Genomic DNA, 23537 nt, shown 5'->3' with positions numbered 1-23537 from the left:
AGTGGAAAATGCTGATTAAAATGTGTTTTTCTAGAAGACCACTTTGCACCATTCTCTCATTCCCTCCTGTTCCCCCAGTCCCTTTGTGTGTTCTCTTAACTCCAGAGTCAAGGGAAGCCCTGCAGTTAGGACCTTGCTTTCCTCCCCATGCACCTTGAATTGCAGGCCCTTGAGGAAATCTTAGTCTTTTTTTTTCATTGCTGTGTTAAGATGAATTCTCCCCATTGCATAGAAATGGGAAATGTCGAATCTCAGGAACATGGGGAAAATGTAGTGTAACAGAGCTGTCGTTCAGAGGAGGGAACAAAGACTGGAGTAGGTAGAGGAGAGCCAGCATGCCCCTCTTTACTTCTGTGGCTGAGATATGGGAAGATGATCACCAAAGAGAAGGCTCATGAAGATGTGGGAGGAGGCAAGAAGTCAGTATGAAACAGCATGAGTGTTGCAGACCAGAATTAATTAGTGCTCAGTTAAGGTTCTGCTGGCCTGTTAATGGCTGATACTTAGAAAGGACCTGGCAGCTTATAAAGCAGTTTATTGGAGCCCCCAACAATCGTGTGAGGTAGGACTGTCTCATTTTATAGATGAGAAAACCCTAGATTCAGAGAGGTTACACTGCTAGTAAGTGTCAGAGGCACGCTTCATAACTAGATCTCTCACTCTACCTCCACATCCTTTCCCCCACCCCTTTGAAAGACCATTATGTTATTTCATGGTCATGAGTATATTTTCCCTTTTTCCTTTAATATGACCAAAAGACATGAGAATCCAACTTACCACTTCATAGCTCAGTCTGCTTCTTTGCATATGGTCCTGCAATAGAGAGGAAGCCACATTTAAGGGGAAGCCAAATGTGCTCTTGGTTGGAGCTGCTAACATTTATATACAGAATCATGAAAAAAGGGGACATGACAGTCTCCCTGCAGAACCGGCTCTCATTTTCTGCCTGAAGCCTTTCTTATGTTCTTTCCAGCACATTCTTCCTGTTATCTAGCATTGGCTTAAAAGCCAAAAGGAAACAGAATCCTTCAAGTGGATCTTCTTTCTCCACCCCAGTCCTCAGCTATATACTTTTGTTTCTTTCTTTCTTTTTCTTTCTTTCTTTCTTTCTTTCTTTCTTTCTTTCTTTCTTTCTTTCTTTCTTTCTTTCTTTCTCTCTTTCTCTCTCTCTTTCTCTCTTTCTTTCTCTCTCTCTTTCTTTCTTTCTCTCTTTCTTTCTTTCTCTCTTTCTCTCTTTCTTTCTCTCTTTCTCTCTTTCCTTCTCTCTTTCTCTCTTTCCTTCCTTCCTTCCTTCCTCCCTCCCTTCCTTCCTTCCTTCCTTCCCTCCTTCCCTCCTTCCTTCCTTCCTTCCTTTCTTTCTTTCTTTTTTTCTTTCTTTCTTTCTTTCTTTCTTTCTTTCTTTCTTTCTTTCTTTCTTTCTTTCTTTCTTTCTTTCTTTCTTTCTTTCTTCTTCCTTCCTTCCTTCCTTCCCTTCTTTCTTTCTTTCTTTCTTTCTTTCTTTCTTTCTTTCTTTCTTTCTTTCTTTCTTTCTTTCTTTCTTTTCCTTCCTTCCTTCCTTTCCTTTCTTTTCTTTAAAAAAAAAAGACTCCACAAGCAATTTTAAAATTTGGATGGAAATAATGCAAAATCCAAACCAGCTGCAACTCAGCTGAGTTCACTGGACAGAGGGAGGAGTGCATGAAACAGATCTTGATTCTTCTCTCCTGGCTTTGTCTAGATGGGGGTGGGAGGGGAAGAGAGATGCTTCAAGAGGAGTCTGATTCCTATACTTCCCTGGAGCCTTTCCTCTTCCAGTCTGGTATCCTAACTAGTATGGAGGCTACCCAGTGAGAAAGTAGTCCATTATCTACTTCTATGCAATTCCTTTGCATTTGAAGCTTCTCAGGAGCAGGAATTGTATCTTGCTTATCTTTTGAATGAGTGATAATTTTGAATTTTATTTTTTAATTGATTTTGAATAAGCAATCACTTCCCAGTGATCAGTGCTATACTCATAATAGTTGTTCAGCATAGACTCGGGATTATAGGAGTTAGAGCTGCAAAGGCTCTTAGAGATCAGTTCCTCTGATCTCTTCATATGGCCCCAAAACAGGGAGTGATTTGCATCATACAGCTGGAAAATGAGAAAGTTAGGATTTAAATCTAGGTCTTCTGACCCCAAATCCAGAGATCTTTCAGCACCTCTTGGTAACTTATGAGTTGATTGACTATGCTCCCTACTTTTTCTCCATTTTTCATTCTCTGAACCCTTTCAGAACCTTAGAAACAAGAAAGCTCTTATGTCTAGGATCACCATGTCTAGGGTTTGTAGTGGGAGGAGGGAAGAAGTTACTGCAAGAAAGTGGCCTGCTTTTCTCCCTGTGTTATATGGCTCTCTGATCAGTGCAGGCATTTCCTTGAGTTTCCTTGATTGTGGGGAGGGGACATTTTTTTTTTCTGTTTCTCCTGCAGAGACACAGAGCTGGGAGAGTCTTTCCCAGGGGATAAGAATCCCATTCTCTTCACAGAGCAGGAGAGCAAGTCAGGGAGGGCTGTCCTCTCATTTGCATTCTGGGAAGCTATAGCTCCCTTTCCAGCTTGAAGGAAACAAGCAATCTCTGTGTTTATGGAGCATCTTTCTTCCCAAGAACTCAAGCTTTTTATGCCTAAAATCTCACTTGCTCTTATCTTCTTTCTTAGGAGGTCTTTCCTTTCCACCCTCCAGTGCCTTCTCCTATAAAGTTACCTTTCATCTAATTTGTATTTATTTTGTATTTTTTTTAACCTATTTATATAGTTTGTCTCCCCCATTAGAATGAAAGTTCTTTGAGAGAGGCTCTTAGAGCACTGGCCCTGGAGTCAGGAGGACCTGAGTTCAAATGCAGCCTCAGACACTTAATTTACTTACTAGCTGTGTGACCTTAGGCAAGTGACTTAACCCCAATTGCCCTGTCTTCCCCTGTACAAAAAGAACAAAAAGAGAAAGAAGAAAGAAAGGTCTTTGAGGTCAGACTGCTGCTTTTTCTGCGTATCCCCAGCAGTTAATACAAAACTGGGCATATAGAAAGTGTCACATTCATCACTTATTCCTCTTTAAAGTATCTCTGTGAAATAGGAAAGGCAGTTCAGTTAAAAAATGGGGAAACTCAAAGAAGAAGTGTGTGTGTGTGTGTGTGTGTGTGTGTATGTGTTGGATTATTCATATAGTATAGCTACATTCTAGGAGCGCCATCTTGTTGTGCACCAGTCCTGGGTGTGTATGTGTGTGTGTATCCACGTATGACATTCACATAGTCAGGTCACTACACTGTAATGAGCACATTGTAAATGTAGACAAGAGACCTTCAGGTTTCTTGCTGCATTTCCTAGGCCTTCAATATGAAATACAGGTGTTTCCTCTGCCCTGATGTATCACTGAACTGTTAGACATTATTTGAAAAAAAAGAGACACTAAGCAATGGCTAAAACCAAGACCAGAAGGTCCAGAAAGGGGAACTGAAGGGGGCTGATTATTTAGCTTGCTACTGTTTCCTTTAGTCCAGCTCTCCACCTCAGAAATACAAACCAAAGAAACAGACTCATCCAGACCACTTGGTTCTTATTATACTTTTAAATGTACTTTGCAGGAAATTAAATTTCTAGCATTTGCTGGGAGAGGATGTTTCTGTGTTATTGTTTTCCTTCTTTTTTACAAAGGATGTTTTGAAGATCATTATTAGTCTTGTAGTTAAAAGATAATGAACTTAGATATTACTTATGGCATCTAAATTCTAGGAAACCATCCTTAAAATAATAAATATTTGTTCTTCTACAGTCAGTATCTGCAAAGCAGCAAGAGGAAAAGTCGATCAGTGAGTGTAAAAACATTTGAAGACATCCCGTTGGAACCAGAAATAAAAGTAATCCCAGATGTAAGTATTGCTTTTAAAAACAGCTTTAATCAATAATACATGAGATGAAACATCAGGGAGATAAATATTGATTTAGGTAGTCATACCCTGGGACCCCACTATACTGCTCTCCTTGGACTCCATAGAACATAGGGCAGCCTTTTAACAGGGGAGACCTTATAACAAGGTCTTTTTGTTTCTTCAGTTACTAAGTCCTCTTGGCAGGGCTGTAAGACAGACTAGCCAGTGTTATCCAGAATTCTATGATAGAACAAGTGATATTACAGTGAGCTACTTCTTCCCAGTTGATTGGGGAGCACATATTCCTCAAACGGAGGAGACAAGAATCACCTCAATTTCTCTCTCCCCTACCTGGGATAAATTATCTCTTTGTATTATGTAACTGTAATTGTATTATATAACTGTAAGCTTATACTCAGTTCAAGAAGATGATTCCCTCCCAACACACACACACACACACACACACACACACACACATGCACGCACACACACACACCCCTAGGGCTTGTGCACACCAAGATGGCGCTCCTAGATTCTGGCTATGGCTCTCTGATCCCACTTTTAAATGGTGTCAAAAGTGTAATGGGGTTGACAGACACTGCCAGCCAAAGGAATGCTGTCTCCACCTACAGAAAGACTGTGTAGCAATAAACTTAAGTCAGACAAGACTGACTTCTGGACTCCTGATGGGTAGAATTCTCTGAGGAGAGCTGCAGAGGGTTGGTATCAAGTCATGTGGACATCAGATAAAAGCTTTGATATCATTAAACAATTGATCAATGACTTCCCTCAATCAATGGCTGGCATTTTGTTGTATCCTAAAAGGACAACCAGACTGACAGTGGGATGGTTCTTGCATCAGAAGAACTGAAGACACTGGAGACCACATCCAAATTGGCGCCACCGTTTAGGTAAGGTTCTGCCAGATAGAAAGACATATAATAATGTGCTTAATAATGGTTATTGGCTATTGATTCATTCATTCATAAGATCGTAGGACTAAGAGATGGGAGGGACTTCAGAGGTGATCTTAATTCAATTCTCTCATTTTATACTTGAGGAAACTGAAGTTCAGAGAGAGAAAATCACTTGCTTCCGATCACATGGCTAGTTAACAACAATGGGGATTTCAATCCAGATCTTCTGATGCCAAAACCCCATACTTTGTCCGCTGCTTAGATGACTAATGTGGAGATTGCTAGGTGGAAGTAGGAAGAGAAATTATCAGACAATATGGCTAAGATGAATGAGGCTATTTTAATCTTGTGGAAATCTTTATGGTCATAAAGATTTTATTTAACCTGCCCATGAACTATTTTCTGTGTACTTTAATGAACAGTGTGCATATTACCCTGTGTGGATTTGGCATACAAATGAGTTGAGATAAATACACATTAAAAACTGGTTGAGCTATTAATTATGTAGTAAGAAAAATTACTTTAATTTTCCTTAATATGACTCAGTAGGTATTTGTGCTTGCTCTGTCCAGGTGTACTTCACTTTAAGCAAATATATACTGCCAGTAATATATATTGACCATATTAGAATACTATTCTTGTTTCTGCAAAATAATTCACCACAATGTTGAAATGGTAAATAGTAAGTTACTTAAAGTATTCAGGTATTTGGCTTGCTTGCAGAGTTTTTAGTAACCCAACTATGGCATAAAACAGAATATAAATGGTTGAAACTGACACAAAAAGAACCATGAAAAGGGCCATTGTGATACCTTTAGGTGGTAAAGGAAGTTAAAAACCTGTCAAGTTGGGTACTTCTGGCACCAATATAGTTTCATTCGGGGGAGAATGCTAGGCTCTTGAAAAGATTGCAGATAATAGATTTCTGGAACAATTTTCCTGGATTGTACAAACATAGGCACATACATGTAGACGTTATACAATCCTTATGTGATATTTCATATGTATAACTTTGGATTCCAAATAATGGAACAAGCTATAAATGGCATATGAAAGTCTAACTCATCATATTTTAATTCAATACAGTTTATATTTCTAAGTTTCACTATATCTGTCATGTTTGTTCCATGAGGAACAAACTCATTAGGGACATTTTCTGCTTGCTCCTCAGTGATTCATCTCTTTGGTTCCTCCACAGAATGTGGTTTTGATGAGTCAATAGCAGTTCTGACATGGCCTCAACTGTGTGCACATTTAAGGTTATTAATGCTTAAAGTTGCAAAAGGATTTTGTTAACATTTTTGTCCTCTAATCCCTTCTCTGTGAGTGTAGGGGAAACACAAACAAACTTTCAGAGCATCCTGATTTCTTTTAAGATCAGGCAAGAGTCTCCTTAACTTGGGCAATTATCTTATAAATAGCTGGTCAATCAGTAAGTCCATAAACATGTTCCATTGGCAGAATCCTTTGCATCCCTTTGGATAAATGTGTTTCATCTAATCTAGTGCTTGAAAGACCTGGGCCTGAATAAGAGGGCTTATCACTGACAACCAAATTCATGCTGGTACCTGAAAATAGTCATTATCCCAAGCAACCTGATATGTTGATCAGCAACAGGGAGAGATAGGAATGGGTGCCATTGCTGTCTAGGGAGATTACAAGGCCCCATGGGGTTAGGGGTGGGAGCAAGGGAACAACTTTCATTTGATCTTCTCATTTTGTCATCATTTTTTCCACAGTGCCCTAATGCCCAGTAAAAGCAAAGAGTCTGTGACATCTGAAGCTTCGAACCAGACCAGCGGCTACCAGTCAGGGTATCATTCTGATGACACAGACACCACTGTTTACTTGAGTGAAGAGACAGAACTCTTAAATCCTGTGCAAAGTGAGCCCCAATCCTGCAGTGCGCACACACTTCAACCTGACTCTTGGATGCCACTAAACTCACCTCCTGTTTAAAGTCAAGGCATTGCTACTGTCTCTCCACAACTGGAAATCACATAAATTGTCCTGCAGTCACTGCTCAGATTTTGGAAAGCTTTTGTTTCCTTATCAAGAAAACAGCATATGTTTGATTCTTTTACAAAAAAAAAGGGGGACCTCAGTTACCAGGAAACCAGTTGAACGGTGTAGCAAATGACAAATTATTTTGCTGGGAAGAAGTCTGTGACTCAACAATGAATGTTTTGAAGGCACATTATCTGCCTTGGCCTTATCTTCTCTCTTCATTCATTTGTTCATTTGTTCCTTCAAAAAGCATTTATGAAGACTCTACTTTGTGTCCAGTTTTGGACAACACAAATGAAGTAGAAGAAATGTCCCCCTGCCCTCAAGGAACTTGCAAATTAGTTGGGGAGCCAAGATGCATACATGACATTACAAGAGCTATAGAACTTTGGGAAAATGAAATGTTATGGTGGATTGTGGCTAGTCTAGGAAAGTTTTATAGAAAAGAGGGTCTTGAACCAAGCCTTAAAGGAAGTATTTAGATTGGTAAAGAAGTGTGTGGTGTTATTAAATCACTTTAAATGAAGTTGGGGACCCCTAAATGAAACTGATTGACAAAGAGCAAGGAGGGAGATTTACTAGGAAATTTCAAGACTTCAGATGAAAGTATTGTGATTCGTGGGGGTTGTGCTTCTTCTTAGCTGTGCTAAAGGAGAGTCCCTTATGCCGTTTCCGACTGGGCTAAATGAGAGCCCCTTCCGGGCCTTTCTGTAATTCCAGGCTGAACTAACTCCAGGAAGGAAAAGATATGACTCTGGTTCCTAGTCTCCCAGGCTAATCTTTTATTCAGAATGCCACAAAGAAAGGGAATCTTTCAGGCTAAAGCTCCCAGCCATTTATAAGGCTTCAGACCCAGAGTCCTGGCTCTTGTCGGTCTTCCACAGATGGCTTTGTGAGAATGTTCTGTTAAGGGCTAAACGTCATTTGACTCAAGGCAGCACCATGAAGGAAGACGTTTGTTTTTCCATTTCCCTCCACTATTTTCATTGTTTGGCCACTCCTCTCCAGTGACAATGGACTTGGATTCGTTCATTGTTTGCCAAGCTTCCAAACTATGTCTTTGTAGCCAGAGTTCTAATAACATCCACTGTACATTTAGATTTTCTAACATATAGAGCTATTTCTACTGGATTTCTGCCTTTCTATTCCTTTTCTTAAAAGAAAAAGAAAAATGTATTTTTTTGTACCATAGTGTGAAATGCTGGGAACTATGACTATAAAACATGTTATGGCAATACAGTATTTATATAGCCCGTTTATGTAGAAACAAATGTAATATATTAAAATATGTTCTATATAAGGAATTTTGTACTATTCACATTTTTATATCTGTGCTATGTAGCATGTGAAGGAAGACAATGTTATGTTTTTACAAATTGATGCCATTTTATTAAAAAAAAAAAAAGGATTGGTCCCTTTGCAGGGTTTCAGACTATATCTATTATTTTAGAATCCACTCATGCTGTCAAATTTAATACTGAATTTCTACTTATTTATACCTATTGTAATTTATGCCCTCAAATGACATATCACTGATTTTGAATAGTGGTATAACATAGGGACATAAAATCTTGGAGTTGGAAGAGACCCAAGAAGTCATCTAGCCAGTCTATTCCATGCCCAAAACATAAGTCCTGCCAACAACTAAGCTCATATTCTGCTGGAAAATCTCCTGTGTTGGAGACTTCTACCTGCTGAGGCAACCCATTCTATTTTTGGATAGTTCTAATAGTTAAGGATTATTATTTTTACATTGAGCTGAGATCCAAACCAATCCAATAAGGCTGTATTGAGCACTTATTATGGGACAAAACATTGTATTAAACACTAAGAATTTAAAGGGAGAAACATACATTTATTTAAGTACCTACTATGTACAAAGCACTTTACAAATATTATCTGATTTGATCCTCACAACGACCCTGAACAGTATTGAGCCTAAGAAAGGTCAAGTGATTTTTAGTCTAAATTTGAATCCAGATCTTCCTGACTCTGATATTCTATTACTGCATTACCCAGCTACCCCTCACTCTTGGCTACAGCAGGCGGGAAACTGGCCATAGTATAATGCCAAAGTAATTTTCCAGATTTGGAAAGGGAAGAGCTATTTAAGAGACTGAGTCCAAGGTTTTTGACTCCGTTCCCCCCCCCCCACCACCAGTTTCCTCTCCAATTGGCTCCACCCCCAGCTTGGACACTAACCTAATGTGTGACAAACCATACAATTCATATCTAGCTCTGCTTTTTTCCAAGGGGAAATATCATGGAGATGCTGGCAGCCCTAAAAGCAGACAAAGTTTTTAATTGTGTTATTTTTCTTCTCTTAAATTAAGAGCATCTAGGGATGGAACATATATTGCCCTCAATACTTGTATTTTTCATCTCAGTCTCTGTTAAAGGGTGAGGGTGAACTGAAAACTGTACTCTTCCCTGCTCCAAGCACAGCTGGAATACCATTAGTAGTTTTTGGTTCTATGTGAGGAAGGACATTGTTAATCAGGAGAATATCCAGAATGGGGATGTGTCTCTAGTCCATGCCATATGAAGATTAGATGAAGGAATGAGGGATATTTAATCAAGATGATAAAAGACTCAGGGGTGACATGATAGAAACCTTCTGACTAAAATGTGGAAGAGGGCTTAGATTTGTTCTATTGGTCTCAAAGGGCAGAATTAGGATCATAAGAACACAGATTTAGAGCCAAGATTACCTCCTCTAACCCTTTCACTTTACAGAGAGGGAAACTGACACCCAGAGCCATGCTCCCACTCAGGGAAGCTCCAAAGAGGTGAAATTAGATTTGGTATAGGGAAAATCTTTCTAACCTCAAGAGATACCCTAAAGTGGCCTTGGGAAACAGAAGGATTCCTCTTCCTTCAGGTCTTCAAGCTAAGGCTGGGGGACCATTTGTCATGTGTAATGTAGAAGGTATTCCTTTTGAGGTATCAGTTGGATTAGATGGCCACTGGGGCCCCTTTCAATCTGAAATCCTTTGATTCTATTTCTCTGAAAGAGGAAGAGATACATTGAAGACAGCACCAGTTCTGAATTCAGAGGATCTGGGCTTTACTCCTAATTCAGCTACCTACTACCTATGTGACATAGGTAAGTCACTTCTGGAAATGAAAGTCCTTATGTGTCAAATGAAGATTATGGGTAAAGAAACTGTCTTGGCCAAAAAGGGGGGTGAGGGAAGGATATCGACAACATGCTTCAGTCATTGCTACTCCCTTTGACTAGAATAAAAATTTCTTGCTCCCTGTTCTCTTGTTGTACTGTTCTCCCTATACCCCAAAGTTCATCTAGTTGCTAAGGATTAGGTTTTTGACTGAAGTATTAAATTCACAACTGAAAAGAATGTATTCAGTTTAAAATGGCCCAGAGAGATACAGCCTGGGTCCCTTTCACGCTTTGAAATAGCATACAAGCACACAACTCAAATCACTTCCCAGTGCTTCCCTTCCCTTCTTAATAACATAGAGCTGCTAACACTGATCTCTCTTCTTAGTAGGGGTATGAAGCTTCATTAAGTTACAGATGAGGAAACTGGAGATCCTGGCAGGGTGGGCAGTCAGGATTTAAACCCCATTTCTCTGACTCCAAATCCAATACTCTTTCTCTGCCATCCTATTTGTGTTATGCTCTGTTTCCTATACTATAAGCTCCTAGGGGGCAGGGACTGTGTCATAGAGAATCACACTCGAGGGCTGTAGGGAACCTCAGTGAGGCTTAGTGAATTGACTTGTCTAAGGTCACAGAAATGCACCATACAAGGAAGGTTGCTGCCCACCTCCTATCCCACTCCAGGACTGTCTCCAATGCCAGGCTGCCCTCTGCTGGGCAGACAACTAAAGCACCCTGGCTCCTGACCCCATATCTCCTTCTGCTCCTCCTGCCAAGAGATGGGCCTCCTTGGATTTATAGAATCCAACATCATCATCTGCCAAGGAGGACCTCAAACAGTATAATCTCATACCTCCCTTGATGATCTCTCCAACTACTACACCTCTGTCTGGGTTCCTGTTTAGTGATATTCCCATTTCCTTATACTCACCTGATCCCAGTGACCCTGAATCCCTGGCTGCCAATATGAAAATCTTCAGTCCCCATGCTGGACTTGCTACTCCCTCATGCCCATTCACCTTAACCCAATACTCCACCCCCCCCAATCCCACTCCAGATTGGCAGACCCTACCACTGACCTCTAAGATGCTTGTTCTGTTATGAAAAAAACCTTTCATCTTAAACCTTTTTCTTACTCCTTACAGCTTTTGTGTCTCACTGAGACCTGCTTCATTCCTTCCCAATCCAGGCTACACTTTCTCTTATGCCCTCTGCCTAATTGGTCACTATGAGGGAGTCAGAATATTGCTCTCTTCTCTCCATTGCCTCTTCCCATCCCTCCCTATAACCAACTTCACTAAGCTACTTCTCCCTTGAAATTCATGATATCCAAATTTATCACTCAATCTGAATACTGGCCACTGTTATCTACCGGTTGACCCTCCTCCCTCAGAGTGTCTCCTTCCTTCACCAATGAGTTCAGTGCCTAGCTCAAAGTCTCTCTTTAACAAACTCTAAAATTGCTTTTTATGGTCACAATCTCTTATCCTCCGTCTTTATCTCTGCCTTCTTCAACCTCATCATGACCGCCATCTCCTCTACCCCTCAGCTCTTTCCCTGGCTATCACATCAGCTTTGGCTCCCTCTTTGTTCCTTCCCTATTCCACCATTAGCGCTTGTCCTTATTGCCCTCTTGTCCTGTTGCCAGTCATGCCTTGCTAAGCCTCATCTCCCAATTACTCCCGCCATCTTCCCCCTTTCCTCCAACTCACACAATGCTGAATGGAGTGGGAAGGTATCATGGATTTCTTGCACCCCACTCCCCTACATGCTCTCCATGATCCATTTCCACTACTTGCAATTCCTTATGTATCATGATCCTCTATCCCCTGACTCCATGACTGTATTGGCCATATCCCAGGCCTGGAATGGGCTGCCCCTTTGTCTCTGCCTCTTAGACTCCCACTTCCCAGAAGACTCAGCTTAAATTCCACCTTCTGTAGGATGCCTGTACCACCCCCTAACTGCTAATGACTCCCTCTCTCAGATTATTTTCCATTCATCCATATGTTCTGTTCATACCTGGCATATATCTAGTCATTGGCATGTTGTCTGCCCCATTAGAACAAATATTTCTGGATGGGGGGAGGGGTTTTCTTTGTATCTCTGGTGCTTAGTGTAGTGCCTGGTACATAAGTACTTAATTAATGCATCTTGCCTGATGGACAGTGAGAATCCAAGGTCTGACTTAAATCCAAGTCCTCTGACTCCAGAAACAATGCTCTCCTCATTGAGCAACAGTGCTACCTTTAGTCTCACAGATTTGAGAGCTGGAAGATGATGATCTCAACACCCACACCCATTTTATAGATGAGAAAACTCAAGGTCAGAGAGATTGTGTTTTGCCCAAGATTATACAGAGAGGGGATTTGAACCCCCTCCCTCTGAGCCCAGTTCTAGTTTCCTTTTCACTGCATTATGGTGCCTTGTTTTAAATCTTCATATTTCTAGTCGTGCACAATTTTATTGAGCAAAATTGTTTGTTGGATTGAATGTATACAAAGTATTAGGGTCTCCATATTAATACCTTCCCTTCCTAGCGTCTAGGTGGCACAGAGGATAGAGTGCTGGGCCTGGAATCAGGAAGACCTGAATTTAAATCCATCATGGGGGGAATGCCTACCTGTGTGTCCCTGGTCAAGTCACTTAACCACCACCTGAATTTCCTCCATTGTAACATTAGAATAGCATCTACCTTGTAGAGCTGTTATGAGGATCAAATGAGATATTTATTAAGTACTTAGCACATAATACCAAGTATCTCAGTACATAGTATCTTTCATGGTAAATACTATATAAATGCTTATTCCTTTCCCTTTCCCCTTCCTAATCAACAGGCCCTGTGCTAAGCTCTGAGGATACAAAAAGGGGGAAAAGACAGTCCCTGCCCTAGAGGAGGTAAGTAACAGGGACGTAATAGGAGGTGATTAACAGAGGGGTGGCAATGGATGAAGAGGTTTGGGGGAGACTTCTAGGAAAAGATGGGATTTTCGTTGGAACTTAAAAGAAGCCAGGGAGGTCAGTAGTAAGAGCAGAGGAGGGAGAGCATTCTAAGCATGGGGGACAGTCAGAGAAAATACCCAGAGTGAGAGATGGAGCATCTTGATCACAGAATAGCCCAGGAGGTCAGAGTTACTAGACTGAAGAGTACCGGTATGAGTTTACAAGTAGATGTAGGAAGACTGGGGGGCTAGGTTATGAAGAGGGGGTTATCATAAAAGTCTTGGAATGCCAAAGAAGATTTTGTATATGCTCCTTTGTACATATCCCATACTTATACATGGGATATAAGCATATCACATACTTATGTATAGGTATAGGCAAGAGGTTACTGAGTAAAGGGGAAGGGGGTGGGGAAAGTGACATGGTCAAACCTTTGCTTTGAGGGAGATAGCTTTAGGGGCAAAATGGAGCAACCAGCACCATAGGAAGAAGCTACCAAGGATCCCTCCCAGGAGATCACTAGATAAGAGATCAGGGATCAGTGCATATTTACCAAACCCCTCAACTCTTTCCTTGACCAAGGTGTAGGGGGTGGTCAGGCAGACTAACTGAGGACTCTGCATAGGTGTTGTCAGTCTCCAGGTCCTCTGCCTGTGACAGGTTTATGAGGGATGTAAGATAGCTTAGGTAAATGCCAACCCCCTCCCCCTTGGCTTTGGGCTCCCCTCTGCCTGCTTGCCCTGTTCCAAGTCAGGCAGCAGGCCCTGAACTCCCCATCCCCCTTTTGCATTTCAGACTGATTAGGTCCCAGAAGGCTTCCCTGGGGTCATTTGGAAACTTAGCTGGGCTTCTCCAGCATATGGTGCTGATAAGGATCTCCCTGTTTGAGATAAGGAGCTGTTTAATGGAATCTGAGGAAGCTGGAGTTTGGTTGCCATAAAGCTGTACAATGTAAAGCATGATCCCGACACAGATGTAATTAACTGTTAAGCATATTAGGTGCCTGAGGAAGGGTGTTCTGTAGCTCATAAATTACTAGCAGGCTACCTTCAGCGAGGCAGGAAGGGGGGCAGGTATCTTTGGCTTCCAGCTGGTCAGAATGACAGGTTAGGATGAATAAGGAGGCTGGGTTCGGGTTCACTTTCATCAAATCTCCCTCCTCCCCCCTAAATCGAACCCAGGGAGCCACAAAACTACCCTAGAGACCTTGCCCACTCCACTTCATTTGTTTTCCCCATACTACAGGGGAGGGAAGGGCAAAGGACAGGGGGAAAGGGATCACCAGGGCTTGGAAAAACAATCTGACCTAGGCTCAGAAAGAAGCTTAGGACCCTTAGAGCTGGAAGGGACTGTGGAGGCCATCTAGACAAGTACCTCATTGTGTAGATGAGTTAACAGAGAGGTTAAGTGATCAGTCCATGGTCACAGAGCTATTAAGAAACATAATATCTGAACTCAAGATTCTAGGACTCCAGGCTCCATTTCCTCTATTCTGCTTCTATCCCCACTGCTTCTCCTAGGCAATGCTCTTCACTGACCTTCCCATCAGTCAATCCACATTTTGTCATCCCACACAGGGCTCCTTGAGCTCATGAAAAGTTTCTTTTTCTTTCTGAGTTTTCCTACTGAATCCTTCATAAAGCTGCCATTTTGTTTTGTGCTTGGATCAGCAGAGCCTCCAGAAGGCTGCCATTTTGTTTTGTGCTTGGATCAGCAGAGCCCCCAGAAGGAAGACTTCCCAAGTTTGGTTTGTGTCCAGGTCCCACTGGGTGGGAACATCTGCTATCTAAGGGCCTGGAACATCATTAGCCAAATGATACTTCATCCTTTCCTCTCATCATCTTTACCCTTGGAGATCAAATCAGTTATAGCTCTTTAAAGTCCTCTTGGAGAAATCCACCAATCCTACTGATAGTGTTTACCATGAGGATATAGCCAAATTAAAATCTCATTTAAGACTTCATTATTATCATTAAGATTTGGGGAGAGACTGGGATAATGTACTGTTCTATATACAGCAAACGATTTCTGCTATGGTTGCCTCTATTCTGCATGCTAGAAAGGCATTTGGGAATTTCTGCCATGAGTGAGTTTCTGGAGTCCATAAACTTTTGCTACCACAGAAACCTAAGATTAGATCCAGAAGGAACTTTAGAGGTTATCCGTTCCAATCTAATAATTTTACAGATAAAGAACCTGAATCCCAAGGAGATTGGATGGTTCCATCCAAGTGAAATGGATAGCAAGTGGCAGAAGTATAATTCCAATTAACTTTCTACTACACCTTATCTCCTTCGCAAGAATACCAGAATCCTTGTGTGAACAGGAAACTCCTCTGAGACATAAACAATGACTAGCTACCCAACGTTTGCCTGAAGATCCCTTGCAAGGATGATTCTCCTACCTCCCGTGGTAGCTCATGCCACTTTTGGATAACTCTGTAAGAAATTGGATTCTTACAGTAAGGCTACATCTTCCTTTTCAGCTTCTGTCTTCTTCTCTTGGTTCCGACTTATGGGGCTTATTAGAGCAAGGTTAAACCCTCTTCTTTATGACAGCCCTTTGTATAATTGAACACAGTTATCACATCCCCCATAAGTCTTCTGTTTTCCAAGCTAAACATCCCATTTTCTCTAACCAGACCTCATATGATTTGGACTCAAAGCTCTTCATCATCTCAGTTCCCCTCCCTTTGATGCTCTCTAGTATCCTTTCTAAAATGTGGGGCCCAGAATTGAACACAATATTCCAGATGTGATCTGACCAGAGCAAGAGTTCAGTAGAATTACCTCCTCCCTAGTTCTAGATACTGTTTCTCTTAACTCAGTCCATGATCACAGTCACTTTGCAACCTTTTAGAATATAGGAAGAAGCTTAACTCATTACAACATAATGCAGAATTTCATTGAGATGAATCAGATTTAGCATAAAGCTTAGACATTTTTCTTAGATGCTGGAGACTCTTATAGAGTGGGCATTCTCAGACTGCCTGATTCACTCCTTCACTCTCTTTCCTTGACCCTACACAAACAATAGGTCTTCATTTCCCCCCTGAACACAATACTTTGGTTCTAAAGCAAATGTCTGTTCAAAGTGGGTGCAAATGTCTGTGAGGCCTTGTTTTCCTCACCAGCTCTCTCATTGTCTTATGGTTGTACTTACCATCAGGACAGCTGGGCTCTAGTCGGCCGAGAACTCACTGTGTGACTTTGGGCAGTAATAATAAATAATATCTTAAAAATAACTCATTTCTATTGCATTTTTAGGTTTACAGAGCACTTTACTCACAACAGCCATGTAAAATTGATAGTATCCCTCTTACAGCCTTGATTTCTATCATCTGTAAAATAAGAATGTTGGATGAGATCATTTTAAAGGTCTCTTCTACCTCTGAAGTCTATGAAGCTAGGGATAAGTTCTCCTCAGCACCTGCTTCAGCCACCTTCTTAGCTGTTAGAACAAATTGTTCTCATCTGCCCATTCTGCTGGAGAAAGTGTTAACATGCTTGGGGTAGACATCCCCCTAATTCACTGACAGTTTTTAGGCTTGTCAGTTTTCCTCAACCTGGTTTGGCCTGTCTACCAATAAGGTTTACTGGGATGTGGCCACTGTGCATGCTACAACTTCTTGGAGCCACAGGTGAGATTTGGGTGAATCAGGTGAACACCAAAGGCGAATGAGAAACCCTGAAAAGCACCCCAGAGATGCTAGTCCCCCTGAAAACCCCAGATTCAAAGAAAGGGTCCATATATACCAAAACAGTCATAACAATATTTTTTGTGATAGCAAAAAAACCCAAAACCCAACAACAACCCAAAACTAGGGTTCAAAGTGGGTGCTATTCATTGAGGAAAGGGTAAGCCAGTTTTGGCATGTGAAAGTAATGGAATGCATCTGTGATGAAAGAACGAAAACAAGAGAATACATGATTATAACAATATAAAAGAAAATAACAGTAAAAGGTAGCTACACTGAAATTCATGGTTATGACCTATCTTGGCCCCAGTATTGGGGACAGGTGAGAAAACATATTTCCCTCCTCTTGGGAGAGAAGTGGGGGTACTATGAGTTTGGAATGCTTTCACATGGCTGTTTTCCGTTGGTTTTAAATGTTTTTCTATGTTACAAGAAAGGATTTGGTGGGGAGAAGAGAATGAATTCAGATGACTGAAGTATCAAAACTAAAAAGTGCCTTTAAAACTTAAAAGCAAAACATTTTAAATTAATTAAAACAGCTTTATTTCTAGAAGCTCCCTGTGGAAGCAGAAGGTTCTGTGGCAGGCTAGAAGAATACACAATCAGGGTGATTCGTTACCAAGGCTGTCTAGTTGTACTGAGTCAAAACACGCTGCCTTGCATATATCTTATCAAGTGCCATTTAATGACTTAAGACAGTCTGGCATTTTAAAAAAAGAGAGTGAATGAGAGAGAGAGAAAAGCAGGATTTCCCCCCAAAATCTCCTAAAGGCTGTAGTGCTCATTTCCAGAAAAGTCCAGGCAGAGATAACTTCCCAATCAGAATGGTGTGGGTGCACTTAGGCTGGGTTTTACCTAAAGGCAAAATTATAATCACAGGGAGATCTTTACATTTTCTGATAAAGCCCCAGGCCAGGCAACAGCAGCCCAACATTACATTTGAGTTAAGTACTAAAAGCAGCAGGGAGGCTAGAGATAACACCCACAATTATTAACTTACCTGCTGGTTAAAGGCATGAAAACGATCACCATCAATGTGAGGCCCATGTTCCCACAGTAATCCTGCCTTCTTGCTGATCTGGCTTATTAAGTTTTATTGGCAGCTTACTGTTGGACTTAATCATGAAAACAATGCAAAAAAAAAAAAAGTGACGGAGCTGGAAGGTGGATGCACACTTTGGTCAGGGCTTTTTCTGTGGCATGTAGAAAACTTGGGTGGGGTGGGTTGGTTACCACCATTCTAGTGACCCAGAATAAACAGACTAGCTTGAAGTTGGACAGCCTCACCTGGTTCTTCCATTGACTGCAAAGGCCCAGAGATGACAGACTGAGAGCTAGGAAAAATTGAGCACAGCATGCGAGATCTCAAGGAAAGAGTGTACTAGATGAGAAGAATCAGGTAGTAGGAGCACAGAAAAGGAATCTCTTTCTGTTTCCCTTTAGTTTGGTTTGTTCTGGGAATCTGCTAGTAGGTGGATTCCCAAGGGTGTTAGCTGCAAGGGTGACCTATCAGGTCTCACATTCAGTGGAGTCAGCTTTGGGCATCACAATAACCAGGCCCATTCCGCTCTCCCAGGAAGGGCTGGTCTCATGGGTAAGCATGAGTAGGGGACCCCTTATATGATATGATTTGACAAGTGCAAAGAAGATGCCCTTCTCCAAAATATAGCTCCCACAGGCATGTCAAAACATCATGAACTCCACCATTAGAAAGATGCATTCCTTTGGGCCAAGAAGGTTTTCAGGCTTTCAGAGTCTCCTATTAAATACACATTCTCTTGGGAAAGGTAATGGCGTAAACCATTATCAGCTAATACCTCAGCAGGGATTAGTTTATCATTTACTTTCTAAACAACATTCTGCCAGAATCAGATGGGGCGTGTGTGTGTGTGTGTGTGTGTGAGAGAGAGAGAGAAAGAGACTGTGTGTGGTATGTGTGTGTGTGTGTGAGCATGAGCGTGACAGAAGAAAAAGCACTGGATTTGGAGACAAAAGAACTGGGCTCAGATTCTAGCTCTGCTGCATGACCTTGCACATGACCTTGATCTCTCTGGGCCTCAGTTTCCTCAGCTAGAGAATGAAGGGGTTAGACCAAATGATCTCTAAAATCTCTTCCAGTGGTAAACTCATGGTCCTATGTCATACAAGGAAAAAGGTTGTTTTGAATATTGTGATGGAAAAGACTGCCACTCAACTACAGATTAAGCTTATCTGGGGCCCAAAGCATGAAAGACATTAGGGACCATTCCTCATAATTTGTAACACGTTGTTTTAAGTTTCATGTATGTCACTCTTTTAATGAATCTGATTTCATCTATGTGTGTCCTCCCTTCATTGGTGCAGATTGCAACCCATCTATGCCTTTGACTTCTATTTGGCTCCTATATGTATACTCCCTTAATCCTATACAGGAAGGCTCACCCAACACTCTGGGGGCCTTCTAGGTTTCTTTGCATTATCTGGGTCCTAATACAATACATGTATTGTCCATCGACTGTACATTATTCAAGTCCAGGTTGATTTCAACCTATAGGTTTGTTTTAAATAGATGAAGATGTCTTTTTTTTTCCTTTTTGGAGGGGAGAAGGCAGGGCAATTGGGGTTAAGTGACTTGTCCGAGGTCACACGGCTAGTAAGTGTTAAGTGTCTGAGGCTGGATATGAACTCAGGTCCTTCTGACTCCACGGTCAGTGCTCTATTCACTGTGCCACCTAGCTGCCTCTAGACATAGATATCTTGATAACCGTGTTTCAGTGTAATCAGTTTTCCTTTGTAATGCTCTATATTTTATGTTATGCATTTAAAAACAGTATTCTGAAGAGAGATAGGTGGATATAGGCTTAACCAGGCTGTTTGATGTCCCATGACACAAAAATGTTCAGAACTTCTGTTAGGCACTTGAGTTCTCATTTCCTGTTCTAGTCATCCTTTTGCTCAATATCTTTTACTCTGTTTTTTGTTTGCAACACCTCATTGGAAGAATGCTGAAGCCTATTTACACCCTTTCCATCAACCTTTGGGTATCAAGCAATTTTGAGCCCTCGAAGACTGTGGTATTCTATAATAAGCAGTCATATAGCATTCTTCAAAAAAATATTGATGTTAAAAAGATGGGTGCTTTTTGGGTTGAAGCATAGGTTCATTAAAAGGACCACACAATTTCACAAATGCAATCTAGTCTATTCTTTTTTACCCCTTTGATGCTAGATCTAGTTCATTGTCCATCTTCAGTCTTTATCCAAAATACGTGCACTGACAGACCAGGTATATGAACTGTTCATCTGACAATCACAGTCCATGCAATTGACGTTCTTCATTCACTTTGTTTTTCTTGTGTGGATATTTAGTTTGAACCTTTGACTGATTATTAATCCTATTTAGGTTCTACAACGTTATAAAACTTGAAGAAATAAATGTCATCATTAAGTAGGAACATCTGGAGGGCTTCATCATCTTTGGTAATCTCTCTTCATTTTAGATCCTTGTAATGTCTCCTGTGATGGTGGCAAAAATATATCCTTTGGAAAGGATATATCTACTGTTTTATACCTTACTTGATATTAATAAGAGAGGATTGTTGAACAAAATTATTTCTGATATTATTATGTCAAGGAGTCCTTCTTGATATCTCATTGAAAAACTTTTAAAAACTACATTTGAGAAGAATTTCATAACTCTGAGTGCTCCCTTCTCCATTGCAGATTGCAATTCTGCTGTAATTTACTAGGCTGTGAGTGTAGGTGTGTGTGTGTGTGTGTGTGTGTGTGAAAGAGAGAGAGAGAGAGAGAAAGAGAGAGAGGTGGTGTAGGGAGTTATTATGGTTGGAAAATTTAGTCACCCTCGTAATTAGCCTGTCTGGCTAGCCTGGATCTTAGGGAAAAAGTTTTAGGGGATGCTTTTAAAAAGTTCAATTTAAATATGGAAAATACCATTATTGCTCCACTATTTTATACTTGCTTAACATTTTTCCTCTACTGAAGTTCTCTGTCACTTGGTCTCCCAGTACCCCAAGGCAACTCTCTAAAATCATCAATTGTGTAACAATTGTGATGGGTTATGGTGGAGGGAATTTCCTTATGGAGAGTTTACCTCACAAAGAAAATCACTGATTTTTTTTTTCATTTTTCAAATGTTTTATTAACTTCTAGTTTACATCATTCATTTCTGCTGGATTTTGAGTTACAAATTTTCTCCCCATTTTTCCCCTACCCACCGCCCCAAAATAGCAGTCCCACGGGATATCCCCTCCTCCAATCTGCTCTCTCCCATATCTTCTCCCATACCCCCTTCGACTTTTTGAGTAGGGCAAGGTGGATCTCTATGCCCCAGTGCCTGTATATCTTTATTTCCCAATTACATGTAAAAGAGTATTAATAATAGTATATATATATATATGTATATATATACATATACATATTTTAAACATTTGATTTTAAAACTTTGAATTCCAGATTCATTCCCTTCCTCCTTTGTCACCCACCCTTACTGGGAAGATAAGCAATTCAGTATAGGTTGTACATGTGTAGTTAATGCAAAACATTAACATAGTAGATATATTGTAAAAGACTGACTATATTTCCCTCCCTCCTATCCGACCTCCCACTTGTTCTATTCTGTACTTTGATTCCATCCCTTTTCAAAAGTGGGTGCTTCCTGGGGGCGGCCAGGTAGCACAGCGAGTAAGAGCACCGGCTCCAGTGTTGAGAAGACCTGGAGATCGAATCCCGGGCTCAGACACTTAGCACCCACCCAGAAACACCTGGCCATGTAACCTTGAGCAAGTTACTTAACCCGGATTGCTTTAAAAAAAAAAGTGGGTGCTTCCAACTTCCCTCCCCCCTAGCCTGCCCTCCCTTCCATCATCCCCCTCTCATCCCCTTCCCCTCTACTCTCCTGTAGGGTGAGTTATCTATTTAGTATGTATGTCCTTCCCTCCTCAAGCCAAATTCAATGAGAAGAGAATAAGGTTGACCCATTCCCGTCTGCCTTCCTATTCTTCCCCTTCATTGTAACCATTTTCCCTTGCCTCTTCTATATGAGATAGTTTACCCCATTCTGTCTCTCCCCATCTCCTCTCATTATATTCCTCTCTCACCTCTTAATTTCTCCTTTTAAGTATCATCCCTTCCTATTAAATTGGTCCTGTGCCCTCTATTTATGTATACCTGTAAACATATATACAAACATTCACATTGTATTCATATGCCCATATACCCTCCTTTATAGATATATATAAATATATTTCTATTCCCTTCAACTATTTTAATACTGAGAAAAGTTTCATCAGTTACAATTATCATTTTTCCATGTAGGAATGTAAGTAGATCAATTTTGATAAGTTCTTTATGATTTCTTTTCCCTGTTTACCTACTCATGATTTTCTTGCTCATTGTATCTGAATGTCAAATTTTCTATTCAACTCTGTTTTTTTTCATCAAGAATGCTTGAAAGTGGGGCAGCTAGGTGGCACAGTGAATAGAGCAATGGCCCTGGAGTCAGGAAGACCTAGGTTTGGATCTGGCCTCAGACACAACACAAAAAATAGCTGTTTGACCTTGAGCAAGTCACTTAACCCCAATTACCCTCCAAAAAGAAAAAAAGAAAAAAAAGAATGCTCGAAAGTCCTCTATTCCACTGAATAGCCATATTTTCCCCTGAAACATGATACTCAGTTTGCTGGGTAGGTGATTCTTGGTTTTAATCCCAGGTCCTTTGACCTCTGGAATATCATATTCCAAGCCCTTCGAACCCTCAGTGTAGAAGCTTCCAGATCCTGAGTTATCCCGATTGTGTTTCCACAATACTCAAATTGTTTCTTCCTGACTGCTTGTAATATTCTCTACTTGATCTGGGAATTTTAGAACCTGGCTATAATATTCTTAGGAGTTTTCTTTTTGGGATCTTTTTCAGGAGGTGATGGGTGGATTCTTTCAACCTCTATTTTGTTCTTTGGTTATAAAACATCAGGGCAGTTTTCCTTGAGAATTTCTTGGAGGATGTTTTCTAGGTTCTTTCTTTGATCATGGATTTCAGGTAGACCGATAATTTTAAAATTATTTCTCCTGGATCTATTTTCCAGGTCAGTGGTTTTTCCCATGAGATATTTCACATTGCCTTCTATTCTTTCATTTGTTTAGCATGTATCTTGATTTCTCATAAAGTCACTAGCTTCCATTTGCGCCAATCTAATTCTGAAGGAATGAGTCTCCTCAGTGAGCTTTTGAGATTCTTTTTCTATCTGACAAATTCGGCTTTTTAAGGCATTCTTCTCCTCATTGACTTTTTGAACCTCTTTTGCCATTTGAATTAGTCTATTTTTTAAAGTGTTATTTTCCTCAGTCAGGCTGTTGACTTTCATTTTGTAATTTTCTTGCATCATTCTCATTTCTCTTCCCAATTTTTCCTCCACTTCTCTTATCTGCTTCTTAAGGTCCTCTATGGCCTGTAACCAGTTTGTATTTTTCTTTGAAGCTTTTGGTGCAGGAGTTCTGACTTCACTGTCTTCCTCCTGTTCCATGCTTTGATCCTTTTTGTCCCCAAAATAGGAGTGTAATGTTGGATTCTTCTGTTTGTTTTGCTTTCTTTGCCCGGTCATGTCGCCACTCAGTCACTTGACCCCTGGACTTTTTGCCACCCTGCTACCAGACAGGGGAGCTTTGTTCCAAACACTGGGTTTTTTTCAGCTGCCAGAGGTATTAGTTGGGTGTCCTCTCTGAAGCCTCCACATGCTCTGGCAAGCTGGTCACACACCCCAGGACCTCCACTCTAGATTACAATCCATATCCAAGCAGGTTAAAGCAAGAGCGATTACCCCTCAGACTGGTGGCTTGGATGCCTATTCTCTGCAGGCCAGGAGCTGAAGCTGCCAGTGGCTTCTTGCCCCAGGGGCAAAAACCAACACACTCCCAACTACTGGATCCCAAAGTCCACACTACACTGACTTCTCACTTTATCCTTAG

At 40.9% G+C, this 23537-nt stretch overlaps 1 protein-coding gene across 2 annotated transcripts in view; it reads left to right on the top strand.

Moving 5' to 3' along the window:
- KDR (kinase insert domain receptor) overlaps positions 1 to 8114 on the top strand; it is a 51805-nt gene extending 43691 nt beyond the window's left edge. For both annotated transcript variants that reach the window (XM_069105256.1, XM_069105254.1), the window contains exons 28-30: positions 3794 to 3890; positions 4716 to 4801; positions 6547 to 8114. In XM_069105256.1, coding sequence (XP_068961357.1) covers positions 3794 to 3890; positions 4716 to 4801; positions 6547 to 6766 — 403 coding nt within the window. In that variant the 3' untranslated portion in view covers positions 6767 to 8114. The remainder of the gene's footprint in view (positions 1 to 3793; positions 3891 to 4715; positions 4802 to 6546) is intronic.
- The last annotated feature ends 15423 nt before the right edge of the window (positions 8115 to 23537 follow it).

Source organism: Petaurus breviceps, unplaced genomic scaffold (assembly GCF_028583685.1).
Source record: "Petaurus breviceps papuanus isolate PSGF00001 unplaced genomic scaffold, PetGlider_PUasm1.0 76, whole genome shotgun sequence".
Classification (NCBI taxonomy): Eukaryota; Metazoa; Chordata; class Mammalia; order Diprotodontia; family Petauridae; genus Petaurus; species Petaurus breviceps.
The sequence above is the reverse complement of the archived record's forward strand: the minus strand, read 5'-3'. Positions and strand labels throughout refer to the sequence as shown.